This window comes from Ichthyophthirius multifiliis (genome assembly GCF_000220395.1).
Source record: "Ichthyophthirius multifiliis unplaced genomic scaffold scaff_1120509250831, whole genome shotgun sequence".
Classification (NCBI taxonomy): domain Eukaryota; phylum Ciliophora; class Oligohymenophorea; order Hymenostomatida; genus Ichthyophthirius; species Ichthyophthirius multifiliis.
Window position 1 is genome coordinate 77,714 of NW_004086455.1, and position 15,890 is coordinate 93,603.

The 15,890-nt window shown below is 15.9% G+C and overlaps 4 protein-coding genes across 4 annotated transcripts in view, besides 19 other annotated features; 3 read left to right on the forward strand and 1 right to left on the reverse strand. All coding sequences in view use genetic code 6, as the record gives it.

The window, feature by feature from the left end:
• Positions 1–514, forward strand: part of IMG5_097090 (hypothetical protein) — a gene marked incomplete at both ends in the record, with an annotated part of 1,109 nt that extends 595 nt beyond the window's left edge. Inside the window, one exon of the mRNA XM_004035533.1 lies at positions 30–514. Within this exon, the coding sequence (XP_004035581.1) occupies positions 30–514 (485 nt within the window). The remainder of the gene's footprint in view (positions 1–29) is intronic.
• A 199-nt stretch (positions 515–713) lies between these two features.
• Positions 714–763: a microsatellite.
• Positions 764–1,128: 365 nt separating this feature from the next.
• Positions 1,129–1,185: a microsatellite.
• An 806-nt stretch (positions 1,186–1,991) lies between these two features.
• Positions 1,992–2,080: a microsatellite.
• Positions 2,081–2,384: 304 nt separating this feature from the next.
• Positions 2,385–2,430: a microsatellite.
• Positions 2,386–2,426: a microsatellite.
• Positions 2,431–2,685: 255 nt separating the features above from the next.
• IMG5_097100 (hypothetical protein) lies at positions 2,686–3,768 on the reverse strand (the record flags this gene model as incomplete). The annotated part of the gene is made up of 1 exon (XM_004035534.1): positions 2,686–3,768. One exon carries the CDS (start codon positions 3,766–3,768, stop codon positions 2,686–2,688), a length of 1,083 nt encoding a protein of 360 aa, XP_004035582.1.
• Positions 3,768–3,817: a microsatellite.
• A 728-nt stretch (positions 3,818–4,545) lies between these two features.
• IMG5_097110 (hypothetical protein) lies at positions 4,546–6,366 on the forward strand (the record flags this gene model as incomplete). Its single annotated transcript, XM_004035535.1, has 4 exons — positions 4,546–4,550; positions 5,987–6,068; positions 6,110–6,275; positions 6,362–6,366. 4 exons carry the CDS (start codon positions 4,546–4,548, stop codon positions 6,364–6,366), a joined length of 258 nt encoding a protein of 85 aa, XP_004035583.1.
• Positions 4,982–5,017: a microsatellite.
• Positions 6,367–6,663: 297 nt separating the features above from the next.
• Positions 6,664–6,718: a microsatellite.
• Positions 6,719–7,193: 475 nt separating this feature from the next.
• Positions 7,194–7,237: a microsatellite.
• Positions 7,204–7,237: a microsatellite.
• A 717-nt stretch (positions 7,238–7,954) lies between these two features.
• IMG5_097120 (tRNA pseudouridine synthase a, putative) lies at positions 7,955–8,981 on the forward strand (the record flags this gene model as incomplete). The annotated part of the gene is made up of 1 exon (XM_004035536.1): positions 7,955–8,981. Exon 1 carries the CDS (start codon positions 8,025–8,027, stop codon positions 8,979–8,981), a length of 957 nt encoding a protein of 318 aa, XP_004035584.1. The 5' UTR covers positions 7,955–8,024.
• A 1,546-nt stretch (positions 8,982–10,527) lies between these two features.
• Positions 10,528–10,562: a microsatellite.
• Positions 10,539–10,603: a microsatellite.
• Positions 10,604–11,455: 852 nt separating this feature from the next.
• Positions 11,456–11,509: a microsatellite.
• Positions 11,510–13,345: 1,836 nt separating this feature from the next.
• Positions 13,346–13,391: a microsatellite.
• An 887-nt stretch (positions 13,392–14,278) lies between these two features.
• Positions 14,279–14,313: a microsatellite.
• A 1,064-nt stretch (positions 14,314–15,377) lies between these two features.
• Positions 15,378–15,412: a microsatellite.
• Positions 15,413–15,468: 56 nt separating this feature from the next.
• Positions 15,469–15,555: a microsatellite.
• Positions 15,556–15,856: 301 nt separating this feature from the next.
• Positions 15,857–15,890: part of a microsatellite that runs on past the window's edge.
• Positions 15,862–15,890: part of a microsatellite that runs on past the window's edge.

The window sequence follows — 15,890 nt, forward strand, 5'->3', positions numbered from 1 at the left end:
GTCGTTTGTTACATTATTTTTCTGTAAAGAAAAGAAAACGATTCAAGATGATTGGTGTGGCTGGCATAATGATTTTTCTGTTGTAACTGGATTAGCATCGGCTATGTATTTTGATGAAAAAGGTAATTTATTACCTAATTATGATGTCGAAAATGACGGTGGTTTATTTGTTAAAAATAGATTTTCTGAATAATAAAAAGCTTTTATACCTAATAATTGCTTGGGTTTTTAAATTGGAGAAGTTGTTTAAATATTATCAGGAGGTATTTTAGAAGCAACACCTCATTGTGTTGTTAGAGGAGAGAATTCTGTTTAAGATGGAGCTTGCAGAAATAATTATGTATGCTTTATTAGTCCGAATTAAGAGTTTTAGATGAAAGTACCAGATGAATCTTTAATTGATAAAGTAGCAAATATGGAAGGTTATTATGTTAGTAAACTAAAAGACAGATGGAAAAACAATATGCCTTATGGAATATTTAGTAGCAATTCATCAAAATCAATTAGATATTGATTTTTTTATTTGATTTATCAAACAAATTTAATTATATATAATAATTTATTTTAGTATTTTTTTATAAATGAATCTATCTTATTAATCAATTATTTTTAATTAAAAATTCATCAAATATAAACAAAAAAACTTGAAAAAATGATAAAATCTAATAAAGGAATAATTTCTTTAAAAAAATTAAAATATATTTAATTATATTAAATTACAAATAATTTTTTTATTAGAAAATTCTATTAATTTATTTTATTATAAATTAATTTAAATTATTTTTTATTAAATCATATTTTTAAGATTTATTTTCAAAGAATAAACATATAATTATCTTATTAGATCTTCAAGAAAAATATTTCTATATTATAAAACAATTAAATTTAAAATATAATAAGAATGGAATATAATAAAAATAGATAAAATATGCACCAAAATAGAATTTAATTAATGTTATGTAAAATAAAATTTTATAAAATAGGAAATAAATGTGGAAATTTTAATATATATAAAAATAAATATTAGATTTAATTATTTTTGTCGAAAAGTTAAAATAAAAACGAAAAATAAATAAAAAAACAAAGATATATGATTGATATAATAAATAAAAAATTAAAATATTTATTATATTATAATTAAATATTAATAAATAAAAATTAATAAATAATATCAATATATAAATAATAACATTTAATTTTTTTAAATATAAAAAATTTTAATTTTCCTAATATTTTTATGTAATATCATGCAAAAAAAAAATATTCTTCATTATTACTATCTATAAGTTCATGTGAATATTCTATATACTTTTTAATATCATTTATTATAAATTACATTTTTTATTCTATTTGAAAATGAATTATGAATATCTATCACTTCAATATTATCTATTTTTACTATTCTCAAATTAAATAAATTTTCAACCTCAAATTATATAATTTTTAAGTTTTTATTAGAATTATTTATATAAAGTTAATTATAATTTTAACAACTAAACTTTATTCAATTATAATCTGGAGATGTACTTGCACAATTTGGAATATCTATAAATAGGATTAAAAATTATTTTTTTACTTTTTTTAGTATGATAATTGCAGCATTTTAGTAATATTACTTCCATAACTTAACATTTATACGAAATTATTAGAATTTTCATATAAGATACTGAAGCAATTTTAGTCCATCTATAACAATAAAATTTATTTACAAAATTCAGAAAAATATTAATTTAATATTTAAGTAATGAAAGTTATTAAAATATAAAACAAATTAAATTTATATAAATTATTTATAAAACAAATATATAAAAAAGATTTTTTATAAAAATAATTCATTTGTTTCAGATAATTTTTAATATTTTGAAAGCACGTAGATTTAAGTTTTATCTTACTGTTTATATTAATTATTTCTTTCATGTAATTTTAAACTATTAATCGTATTTTGAATTAATCATAATTTATTTCTAAATAGAAGAAGATAAAATGCAATTTATATATATATATATATATATATATATATATATATATATATTTATATATATATAAAAATATATATATTTTATATTATATTTTATATATAAAATAATTAATATTATAGTTTTTTTTTTATTTTAATAATTAATCAAATTATTTAATTAATTATTAATATTAATATTTTAAATTTATTTTATTTTTTGTAAATATAAAAAATTATTTTTGTTTAAATTTAATATTTATAATTTTTTTATATAATATATTTTATAAATAAAATATGCAATAAAAACTTCAATTATTATTATCTAAAATAGTATAAAATATAATTAACATTAATAATTAGTAAACTACTTTATTTTTCGGTAAAATAAATGATAATTAATTTTATGTTAATTCAGATATTAAAAAAATTATATATAAATATTTATATATAAATATATATATATATATATTTATTAACAATATAATTTAAAATATATAAAAAATAAATGATTTGTTTGATTTTTAGTTTATTTAAATTAATGTTAATATTCCTCTAACAATTTTTATTTTTTATTTACTAAACAAATATTCAAGTATTTTTTTATAATTATTTTTAAACACTTAATATATAAATATATTTTTGATTAATAAGATAGATTCATTTATAAAAAAATACTAAAATAAATTATTATATATAATTAAATTTGTTTGATAAATCAAATAAAAAAATCAATATCTAATTGATTTTGATGAATTGCTACTAAATATTCCATAAGGCATATTGTTTTTCCATCTGTCTTTTAGTTTACTAACATAATAACCTTCCATATTTGCTACTTTATCAATTAAAGATTCATCTGGTACTTTCATCTAAAACTCTTAATTCGGACTAATAAAGCATACATAATTATTTCTGCAAGCTCCATCTTAAACAGAATTCTCTCCTCTAACAACACAATGAGGTGTTGCTTCTAAAATACCTCCTGATAATATTTAAACAACTTCTCCAATTTAAAAACCCAAGCAATTATTAGGTATAAAAGCTTTTTATTATTCAGAAAATCTATTTTTAACAAATAAACCACCGTCATTTTCGACATCATAATTAGGTAATAAATTACCTTTTTCATCAAAATACATAGCCGATGCTAATCCAGTTACAACAGAAAAATCATTATGCCAGCCACACCAATCATCTTGAATCGTTTTCTTTTCTTTACAAGAAAAATAATGTAACAAACGACCAACATGTTGATTCCCTTCCTTTATAATTTTTTCTATTGTACCATCTATGTAATTTGGTTACTTATGTTTAATGTATTTATCTAAATGATAACCTAACAAACTTCCAACATCACACATTAAATTACCCAAATTTTTAAAGTTTTTTTCAAAGTTTTCTATTATATTATTTTAAGGCCATACATTTCGTACTATTACTCCTCCTTATTTTTTTGTATCTTCTAAAAGCTCCTTTATAGGTTCATCTTCGCGCACGAATGCATAGTAACTTCCTTTAGTATAATCTATTCTTCCCTTAAATTGCTCTTTTCCATGACTCCAACCAGAAAAATAATACATTTCAGGTTTCGTTAATTTATCTAACTCTTCTTTTGGTAAATTTGCAAGTATATTAGCTTATGGAAGTAAGGCAGTACGATATTTTTCGTAGTCTGGTACGTTTGATACAAGGCAAAGACCAATCCCATGAGGTCCAAAAGCTTTATCAATTTTTTCGTATAAAATTGATTCTCTGTTTTTAAGATCTTCATAATCAAATATAACTATAGGTGCTTTTTCAAATGTATTCATTTTTAATTTATTTTAGTTTATTTTATTTTTTTATATTTTTTAATTTTTTATTAGTTTTGACTTTTTAGATATTTTGGTACTTTGTTTATTCTATTTATTTTATATTTTTATATTTTCTATAGGTTTAATTTAATTTATTTTATATTTTATACATTAAATTTAAAAAACATGTATTTTTTGATGAATAAAATACTAATAATTTTTTTATAAAAAAAATCTTTTAAAAATTTCAATTTAAAGATAAATTTTTATGATTTAAAAACGAATATATAATAATTAATTATATTTAATAAAAGTTTTCATATAATGCTTATTTATTTATTTGTATTAAATGATTATTGTTGAACCATGAAATTAGATAATGACTTTAAAATTTATAAAATATAAAAAATTTATTTTATATTTTTATATTAATAATAAAATAAATAATTCAAAATAAAATATTTTATTTTTAAAATATATTTAATTATTTACTTTTTGATAATATATTTTTTTTTCTAAAATTTTATGTTTAATACAAAAAATAAATAAATCTTAATAATATATATATATAAGCAAATAATATTCAAAAATACATAGTTAATTCAAGTAAAATATACTAAAATAAAAAACAGAAATACTCAATAATGTCTAAGTTTTTTTTAAGTAAAAGAATAAATAAATTTTCATAAATATGAAGATGAAGATGAAATGCTATTTTGACTAAATTCATACAATATTTAAAGATAAAAATTTATATTATGTACATAGTTTATAATCTTAATTGCATAAAGTTAAATGAAGTAATCTAAAATAATTATCATGATAATATTTATTTAACACGAGAATTTGCTTAAGGATTTTAATACTAAACTTGAAAAAAGATGAAAGAAAAGTTAAATATAAGGATTACTAAATTTTATTTTAATATTATAAGAACTATAATATACATAAAATGTATAAATTATTTAAATTAAAATAACATTATATTGAGAGATATAATCATTAAAATATTTTTTTTTATAAAAATGGAATTTTAAAAATTCAAGATTTTTAGTCTTGTAATTATAAATAAACAAGCACAATTTTGTGAATAAAATAGACAAAAATTAATTTAATTAATTAAAAAAGAAATAAATTTTTTCAATAAAAATCCCATTTTTTTTCTTAAAAATTGTAAAGTCTTATTAATAGAATTTAATAAAAAAATGTTTAAGAAAGAATTATTTTATTTAATTCAATAAAAATAAATGAATTAATAAAATTAAATTATTTAATTAAAAGTGATTTAAATTAATAAGTTAAAAATAAAATATTTATTTATTGATAATTTTAAAATTTTATTAAATTATTAAATTAAGTTATTAATTAAAATTTATCAAACAATTATATTTAAAGAATTAATGAACATTTATATACTAATTTTAAACTTTATTAAAATATCTATAAAACTTGTGTAACTCAATAATTTACTGATTGTTTTAAATAGTGCAAATATTAATTGATTTCATTTAATTCCTATTATTTATTTTTATATTAGTTAGAACAAAAAAATTATTTAGTTTTCATATTCTTTTATTAATATAAAAAAGTAATAGTAATAAATTTTAAGATATAATAAAAATTATATAATAATATATTTAAAAATCTTTATGTATTTTAATATTTGTTTCTACTTTTTTTATTTAGTTCATATATTAAAAATTAATAACCTAAATATTAAATAAAATTATTTTACCTTAAGAAGTAAAATAAAAACAATTATATAAAATAAATAATAAAAATTTGAATTTTTTTAACTTAAATTTTATTAATTATTTTTATAAAATTTCGAAATCTATATAAATAAAAATTATTTATATTTTTGTTAAATATATTTTATTTATATATTTAATAATATAATAATGAGCAATAAATAATTAGTTTCTTAAAATCTTCCATTATTAAATATAAATTAATTTTAGAAAAGCTAAGGCATTTAATAAAAAACTTTTAGATATTAACTTCCGATAATAGATTAAATTACTTTTATTAAACAATAAGCAAATAACGAATAAATTTTTACTTCAGTAAAAACATTATAGAATGAATATGTTATAAAAAATCTCAAATTAAATGTGGGAAGTTTAAATATATTTTTAGATTATGATAATAAAATGCCTTAATATCATAACATATTAAAATATAAAAAGTATTTTTAATATTTTGGTTATTTAATTTATTTTTTTATAAAATAAAGAAAGAAAAATCTAGATAATAGCTAAGATGAAGATGAAAAAGAACATATTTAGAAAAAACCAAAGTATTTAAATCATATAGATGTAAAATAATAAAACTTAATATTTTTATTATTTAATAAAAGGCTTTAAAATTTGATGATGATGAAAAAAGAAGGAAACTAGTAGCAAAATAAATGGTTTAAGAGATATTTAAAAAAAATTATGGAGAAGATTCTAATAAAATACTAGAAAAAAATTTCAAAGAAATATTTAGAATTAAAAATGAATTTCCAAATGAAGATATTTAAAGTAATTACAAAATATATATGTATCTAAAATTAAATATATATTTTATAAATAGTTACTAACTTCATAAAAAAAAATATAAAAAAAAGTTTGAAAGAGAAAATTGATCTTTATATGGAAAACTAAAATTAAACTATTAATATATTTTAAACTGAAAATACAGCATATAAATAAAAAATAAATAATTTAAATGAAAAAAAAAAAGCTAAGTTAAAAAGCAGAAATATATATAATAAATCATTAATTTAATTTAAAACTAATAATCAGAATTCTAAAAAATTACATTAGACATCAATAATAAGTTCACCAAATAAATCTTTATTTCAGATGAATAAATAAAAATAAAATAATGGTATTGAATAAAAATAATTAAGTAAAGAATAAATGAATGAATAATTAATAATAATAATAATAATAATAATAATAATAATAATAATAATAATAATTAATTTAAGCTAGATAAAAAAGCTTATATCTAAACGAAAATAATATATATTCTTTCGAAAAATAATTTGTTGGAAATATTTCAGAATATAATTAATAATAAAGAGTTATATATATTTATTAAATTAAATTTAAATATTTTGATGTCTAGAACATTTGGAAATTATACGATTATGAAAATGAAATTACTAAGATATAAAAAGATAAAACTTTTTTAGAATTTTTAGAAGGAAACTAAAAATATTTTAATAGCTATTTAAAAAAATACAAAATTTCTAATTTTGGAAGGACAGAAGAAAAAAATTAATTAAAATGATGATGATTATGTATAATTTTTATAAAACTATTAAGAAGTTCCTTGTCATGAAGTTTTTATTTATTAAGAATAATAAATTATTATTTGGAATTAAAATTTATAATCTGATTTTATAATGAATATTTGCTTTAATTTTCCAAATTTTCGTTAGTTGCAAGTGATTTTTATTTGATATATACTTTTTTATATATATATTTTTTTTATAATAAGATATTAGAATTGGTGAAGACTTAATTAAAAGAAGCATTTATTTTGTTATTATTAAGTTTATTATAATTAGAATGCAATTAAATAAAATGTATTAATCTCAGTTATAATTAAGTAGGATAAAGATCTTTTTAACTTATTTTTAAAATACTTTAAAATTAAAAAAGTCTTAAAATATTAGGATTAAGAAATGTTGGTATGGATAATAATTTGTTTTTAAATTTATGTATTTAAATTGCTAAATATTAAAAATTAGAAGAATTGGATGTTGCTGAAAACACAATGGATGAAAGTTCTTTAGATAGCATGAAAACTATTATTAAATATTTAAAATAATTATAAAGAATTAATATTTCTAAAAATAATATAAGTGAAAGTAAATATAAAGAATTAAAGAAACTCCTTCATGATTAAAATAAAATTAAAGAAATCATTTATTTTTGATTTTTATAAATTTAATTAAATAATTTTGTTTAATTTTTATTTATTTTATAATATTATATCTAATATATTATCAATAAACTTTTAAATTAAAATCTTAAAACAAAGAAACAAAATTAAGTTTTCTTCTTTCATAAAATAAAAAGCTAAATTTAAAATTAAGAAAAAAATAAAAAATGAACTAAAATAAAAGAAACTACTTCAAAGCTAAGATAGCATTATTTTTTGGATATAATGGTGAAAACTACAAAGGATTATAAAAATAATAAAATGATGAGATTGAAACTGTAGAAAAATATTTATTTAAGTCATTAATAGATTCTAATTTAATAGACTCTATTAACATGAATGATTTAAAAAAGGCAGGCTGGAGTCGAGGTGCAAGAACAGATAAAGGAGTACATGCCTTAATAAACGGAATAAATGTAAAATTAGCGGTAACAAAAGAATTTTTAAGAGATCCTGATATAGAAAAAGAACATGTGCTAGAAAATGCAATAAATACAAAATAACAATAAAAGAATGCAATTGAAAGAAAAAATCAAATAAATTACGATAAAATAATATAAACATTAAATTCAAATTTGCCTTAGGACATTCGTATAATATCATTAAAATAAGTTACAAAAAAATTCGACATAAGAACTGCTTGTTCACATCGAATATATGAATATATATTACCTTTATTTATGTTATAAAAATTTGAAGATATAAAAGAAAATAAGAAAGTTTTTTTGTAAATTGAATAGTAAATCTAGGAAAAAATAAATCAGATTTTAAAAAAGTTTATAGGGACAAAAAGCTACCATAATTATACAAAATAACTTAAAGCAGGTGATTCTAAATGCAAAAGATATATTATTAATATGAAAGGTCAAATTTTTGAAAAAAATTAAGAAAAATTTGTTAGATTTACATTTTTTGGATAAAGTTTTATTTATCATTAAATTAGAAAAATGATAGGCATGATTTGTATGGTATTTTAAAAATAACTTGAACTCGATTTCATCGACAAGAGTTTCGAAAAAGAGTTTACTAAGGTTTGGTTAGCTCCTGCACATGGACTTTTTTTAAATCAAATGGTATTTGATTAATATAATAAAAGATAAGAAATTCCAGAATTAATTGTTTGGGATGAAAATGAAATCAAAAGAATTGAAGAAATGAGAAATATTATTGAATACGTTGTTATGAATGTTAATATTGTTTAGAATTTATATTTCTAATGGGCTAAAAATGTTAATGAAGGCATTGAAATTCAAGAAATTGACGAGGGATTATCTAATGATGGGGGTGATTGAATTTTTATGGAATTTTATTAAATAATTATTTATGTTATTTTAGAAAAAATTATATATTTAATATTTTGAGTGCATTTAAGATTTTAAATATTTATTTTTTTGAAGTATATATATTTAATAAAAAAATAAAACTAGTTTTATGTAATTTTAAAACAATTTAATAAAATAATTTTTTTTTATAAAAATGGCCTTATCTTTTTGGTTGAGTTTTTTTTTTAAAAAATACAGAAAAACTTAAAAAACCACACTAAAAAGTAATATAATCATATTAAATAATATATAACTTAAAAAAAAAAAATTGTACTGCTTAATTGATGATTTACATTTATATTTCTTTATAATAATTTATTATATTTTATTTTAAGAAAATTATTAAAACTTTTTTTAATAGATATATCATTAATACACATATTTAACTATGATAATAATTTAATATATTTATAAAATATAATTATTAATTTTCAATTTAAAATAAATAGAAATATAAAATCTTTTAAATTATAATGTTAACATGTTATTTTTCTTTTTAACTGTTTAATTATTTTTTTTTCTATAAAAATTGATTCATTTGAATTTTAAAGTTAAAATAAATCAAAATTATTCTATATGTTAGTTTAAATTATACATAGAATAATAAGAAATTATTCGCAAGAATTTTTTCTTATAAATAGAATTTGTTTTATTATTATAAAATTAAAATATTTTTTTAAATAAATATACAAAAAATTAAAAAAATAAGTTTAAGTAAATAAAAATCATATGTTTTAGTTTATTAAATTTAAAATATATATTATTATTTTTTAATGTTATATATTTTCTTTTTATTTTAAATACTATATATTAATGCTAATAAATATTTTCCACTGTAGTGTTAATTTAATATTCTAAAATAATTTTAAATTCATGTAGTTTTTATGAGATAATACTTTTTAGTTTATATATTTATAAAAAAATGCATATTATTAAATTTTACAATTTTTAATTATAAAAATAATTTTTTATTTAACGAAAAAAATTATAATAATTAATAAAATTATACAATTATTTATTTTAAAAAAAAGAATATATAAAAAAAATACAAACAAAATAATTAGTACATGAATTACGCTTAATAATAAAACGAAGACACATTTTCTTTTAAAAATATAATAATAAATTAAAATAATAATACAAGTACTTTTGGTAATTTATCGATTTATGATGGTTATTCAAATATAGATAAAAGTTAGAATAACATGAGTAATCACTAAAATAGTTTTAGTTGTATAAAAACTAACTCTATTTACATAAATTAAATAAATAAAAACAAAGTTATCGAAAAAAGTCCAAAAAGAGAATAAACTTAAAAATATCTAAGAAAAGCACCAGAAAATAACAGTTTTTTAATTCATATTATTTAAGATGAAAATTTTTTAAACCTTCCTTTAAGAAGGCATGAAAAAGAAGAAAATTATTATTAAAAAATAATTTAAAACGAAAAATTAGATGAAAGAATAATTTATGATTGGAAAAATAATTATAAGCCAAAAAATAAATAAGCAAATATAAATAATGAACAAAATAATGAAAAAAATAATAAAAGTAATGAAGAAATAAAAATAAAAAAAGAACAAAAAAAAATATATTTTAATAACAATATTAACAAAATGAAAGATAAGAGAATATTTTCAAACGAAAAAAAATCAGTAAAAATAACAAAAGATTGTTTTTTGTAAAAAGAAAACGAAAATATACAATCTATAGATATGGATGAATAAATATTTATACCAGAGATTTAAAAAATATAAAAAAATGAGGAAAGTAAATAATTTGCTTATTTTAATAAATTAAACTCTGAATAAATTCTGCTGCAAAAAAATAAAAAAAATAATAAGGAATAAAGGGAATATATATTTGATTAATAATCTTCTTAAAAAAATAAAAATAAAATAAACTTTTGTAATTTTTGTGAATTTTTTTATAATGAAACAGTTTATTAGCATAATTCTAAATGTCTTTAAGGAAAAATAAAGGATTTTAATTGCTTAGATTTTAATCAATAAATTGTTTTTGTTGATAAAAGTATTATTAACTTTATTTAATTTCTTAGATAGATTTAAAATTAACTTCCTACAAATAAATTATAGTTTTATAGTGAAGTACATGAAGATTATCTTTTAGGATTAATTAATAAAAATAAAAACTTATATAAATTTTATGTCTGTAAAGTTATTAAAAATTTATAACAGTTGTACGAAAAAGTCTAGTTTCATGTTTATAAATAAAATAAGTTACTATAAAATAATTTTATTGCATTATTTTATATTTTTTTTGTTTAAAAATCTATAAAATTAGCAGAAAAAATATATTTTTTAAATAGTAAATGATATGTACTATTTTTATTTAATATAGCTTTAAATTTTTAATAAAATAATAAAAAATATTTTTTATATGTTTATATGTATATATGAGCAATTTTTAATTAATTATTAATTTATATAATATATATATATATATATTATTTTTAAAATAATATATATATATATATACTAAAATTATATTATTTAATTTTTGATATTTATTTATTATAAATAACTTTTTTTTTTAATATAATGAATACTATTATTAATATTTAATTTTATTTCTTTATGATAATGATAAAATAATTATTAGATACTAATTAAATATAAAACATTAATATTAATTTTATATAAATAATTTAAGAAAATTTCAATTTATAAAATATATTTATAACTAAAAATAAAATATAAATTCACACAAAAAAAAAATATTAAAAATAATATATAAATTAATTTAAAATAACATGATTTAAAAAGTAAAAAGCTTATCACCACAAAAAACTGCTAAAAACCTTCAAACAGTGAGTTACACAATATAATTAAAAGACAAAGAATTAAAAGTCTAGATTCCCCATTATTAAACCATAGAATAATTAATGTTAACAATAAAATAGCAAGCAAAAAAGATTCTTTCATTATCTTATATTTAAAATTTATTATACTTAGAATCAACGATCAATAATGAAGTAGTAAACTATTACCTGACTATATTACAAAACAAAATAAGCAAGATAAAACCTAATACTGTATTAAGAGGTGTATATTCTTAAAATCTTTAAGAATAAAAAAATACAACTGACATATTAATAACAGACTTCATTTTTTTGAAATGTTTAGGTAAAGGAGGAACATCAGATGTTTTTTTAGGTTTATATTTTTTTTTAATTAATTAATAATTATATATTTTAAAAAAAGTACGCCATAAAGAATCTTGCAAATTGTTTGCTTTAAAAATGATTCCTAAATCTCATTTAAGCGAATTTAAACGTTTAGAATAACTTCTTCGAGAACGCAAAATATTAATAGATGCAAGTAAAGCGCCTTTTATAGCAACATTACATTCATGCTTTGAATCTAATAATCACTTAAATTTTCTTTTAGACTTTTATTGCGGTGGAGAACTCTTTTTTCATTTATAAAAACATAGATTTAAAGAAAAAGATGCGAAATTTTATTTTTGTGAAATATTAATGTGTTTTGAATATTTGCATAACAATAAAATTCTTTATCGTGATTTGAAGCCTGAAAATATTGTTTTAGATATAAATGGTCATGTGCATTTAACTGATTTTGGTCTTTCAAAAATCGGCATGTAAATTGAAGAAATGACTGACTCTTTTTGCGGATCTCCTGAATATATGGCACCTGAAGTTTTGCTAAGAAAAGGTTATAATTATTCTGTCGACTTTTATACTTTAGGGGCTTTTCTTCATGAATTAGTTACGGGTTTACCTCCTTTTTATTCAAATTGTACTGAAACTATTCTAAATAATATTGCAAATTAAGAACTTGTTTTGCCTTCTTATTTGCCTTAAAGCCTATAAAATCTTCTTTATGATTTATTGAATAAAAAACCAAATCTAAGAATCAAATCTTTCGAGGCAATTAAAAATCAGGATTGGCTTAAAGATGTTAACTGGAATGATATACTTGAATAAAAAATAAAGCCACCAATTTAAATAAAAATAGACTGTTCTTATGTCCATCAAGAGTTTTAAGATGTTGAATTTCCAGTTATTACTTAAGAAAGAAATAATGATTTAAATTCATAATTGTTTAAATTCTTTTATTTTGTAAATCCATACTCTGTTTAATATTTTAAGTAAAATTTAATTGATGATTAATAAAAAAAGTTTGAAAATTCGAAAAGTAATAATTTAGAATAAAATTAAAAATATTTATCACATTCTAAACATTAATTAAACTCTAATAATATATTAAATTCAGATTTTATTAATAATAAAAATAATGGTAATACAAATGATATAAACTATAATGAAACGAAGTAATATTCAGAGCAGGGTCATAAAAATACTATAAATAAAAAAACTATTAATAATAAAAGCTATTAGGTATATATAAAAATTATACTTTTATCATTTTCTTTTATTTTTAGTAAATTGTTTTGTAAAAAAAAACAATACAGATACAAATCTAAATAGTTAAATATAAGTATAAAAAAAGAAAACAAATTAGAATACTTTAAATTGTATTTAAAAGAATAAAATAATAGATTTTTAAGAAAATTTATAAGATTTAGAATATGCAAATAATTCTAATTAAAATGAATCAACAAAAACAAACTAAATTATTAAATCTTTTTTAAAAAGTCATATGTATTTTTCTACTAAAAATTAAAAAAGTAAATCTAGTATAACGAATAATAATTGCAAAAATGATTAAAAAAGAAGATTTTTATCTCCTTGCTATTCTCCTACAAATTATTAATTTATAGAATATAAAAGACCTATAACACAAACAAATATAAAATCTTAAAAAATAATACAAAAATAATTGAAAAATGATGATTCTTTAAATTTGAATTAAAATATTAACGAAAATAATTACTTTAGCATTAAAAATAAATAAGAAGATAAAGTAGTAAAACAAAATATTAATACTTTATAGTAACGTAATATTGCAAACAATAATTATTTTAATACTTTTTCAACTGAAAATGTATTATTTAACAAGGAAAATCAAACAATTAAGACTAAAAAAGGAAGTATTTCTATTGTCCATTAATAATATAAAAATTAAAAATAAAAATTTAATAATAAGATGCTTAAATCAGCTTCAAAAAGCATATACGATAAATATAAAATGCTTTAAGATTAGAGAAAATCTTAAGACTCTCATATAAAAATATCTGCTAACGACACAAATTTTAATCAAAAAAATAATTTTATATATTATTTTTAGGATTTAAGCAGCTAAACTAAAAAAGAAACAGCTTTTAATAATTAATAAATTAAATAATAATAAAATAAATAGTTTAATAGTGTATATAAAAAAAATACTTTTCATGTTAATAATTGAATATAAAAAAAATATAATAGATATTCATACATTATAAAAATTATTATTATATATTATTTTTCAAAATAATTTTAATTTAAATTTTTTATTTTATAATCAATTGTTCGAATTTTTTAAATAAAATATTATGTTTTTTATAAATATTTAAAATATAAATTTTATTACTCAGGTTTTCCGACCAAAAAGTTACTTTCGAATTATTAATTATATTTTTTTGTTTAAAAAAATGTTTATTTTGATTATTTATTAACTATATTATTATAAATAGAAGAATTATTATAATTTTATTAGTTATTTAATCATTAAAATGCTTAAAATAAAATATAATTATAATTATATTTAGATATTGGTAATCATTTAGTTTTTTACCACTTATTAATTCATTTTAAATTTAAAACTAATTAATTGTGTCTTATTTTGTTTATATTATAATTTACATTTTCATTTTCTACTTAATTTACAAGAGTCTGACATTTTTTTATATATTTAGAAAAAAAATTTTCAAGTCTTTAATGATTTTAAAATATGGATATATATTTTTATATTTTATAAGAATTCTTTTAGATATTTTTGATAAAGAGACTCCCAATGTATATTCATGCTGTTTACTTATTAAATATTTTCAATATATTTTTTAATATAAAATAATAGGATATGTTTCTGCTATTATTGTTTTATAATCCAAATTTTATATTTACAATTTATGTTGGACAATTTAAAATTTAAATTTTTATAATTAAATAAATAATTTTATTTAGTTAAGTTGTTTATTATGTTTGTTGATTTAAAGAAAATATAAATATTAATGGAATTAAATATTTATAATATAAATTTTGATTTATGAATTATTCTATGAGTATATCTTTTTCATAGAATTTGGAAAAAATAAAATAATTATTAAAAAAAAACTTTATTTTAAATATATATTATTAATAATATTGAAACTCCTAGTCCTAATTAATATATAAAGTCGAGTTATAAATTAAAAAGACTAACATGTATTATTATATATTGATAAAACAATATAATTAAAATTAACAAATAATTACAATTTTTTTTTTTATTAATATCTATTTTGGAAAATATTTATTTTATATTGACTATTTAAAATATATATATATATATATATATATATATATATATATATATATATATATATATATATATATATATTTACTATTTAGTATTTATATATAAAAAGAAATATATTATTTATAAATTTAAAAATTTTTTATATTTATTAAATATTTTATTCTAGAATTCTCAATTTTTAAATTTTCTTTTTTTGATATACATATTAATTTTATTTATAAACATTTTGTTAAATAATTTATATAGTATTATATTTTTATATATCTTTGTCTTTTTTAATCATAATTATATTTTGTATTCTTTACAAAAAAAATATTTATCAAACTTTTTTTAATTTTTTTTTTAGTCTATTTTTTTTAAATTAAAAATAAATTATTTTTTCAACATTCTTGTTTTTTTTTTGGGTATTTTTAATTTTTATATGATTAATTTATTTATT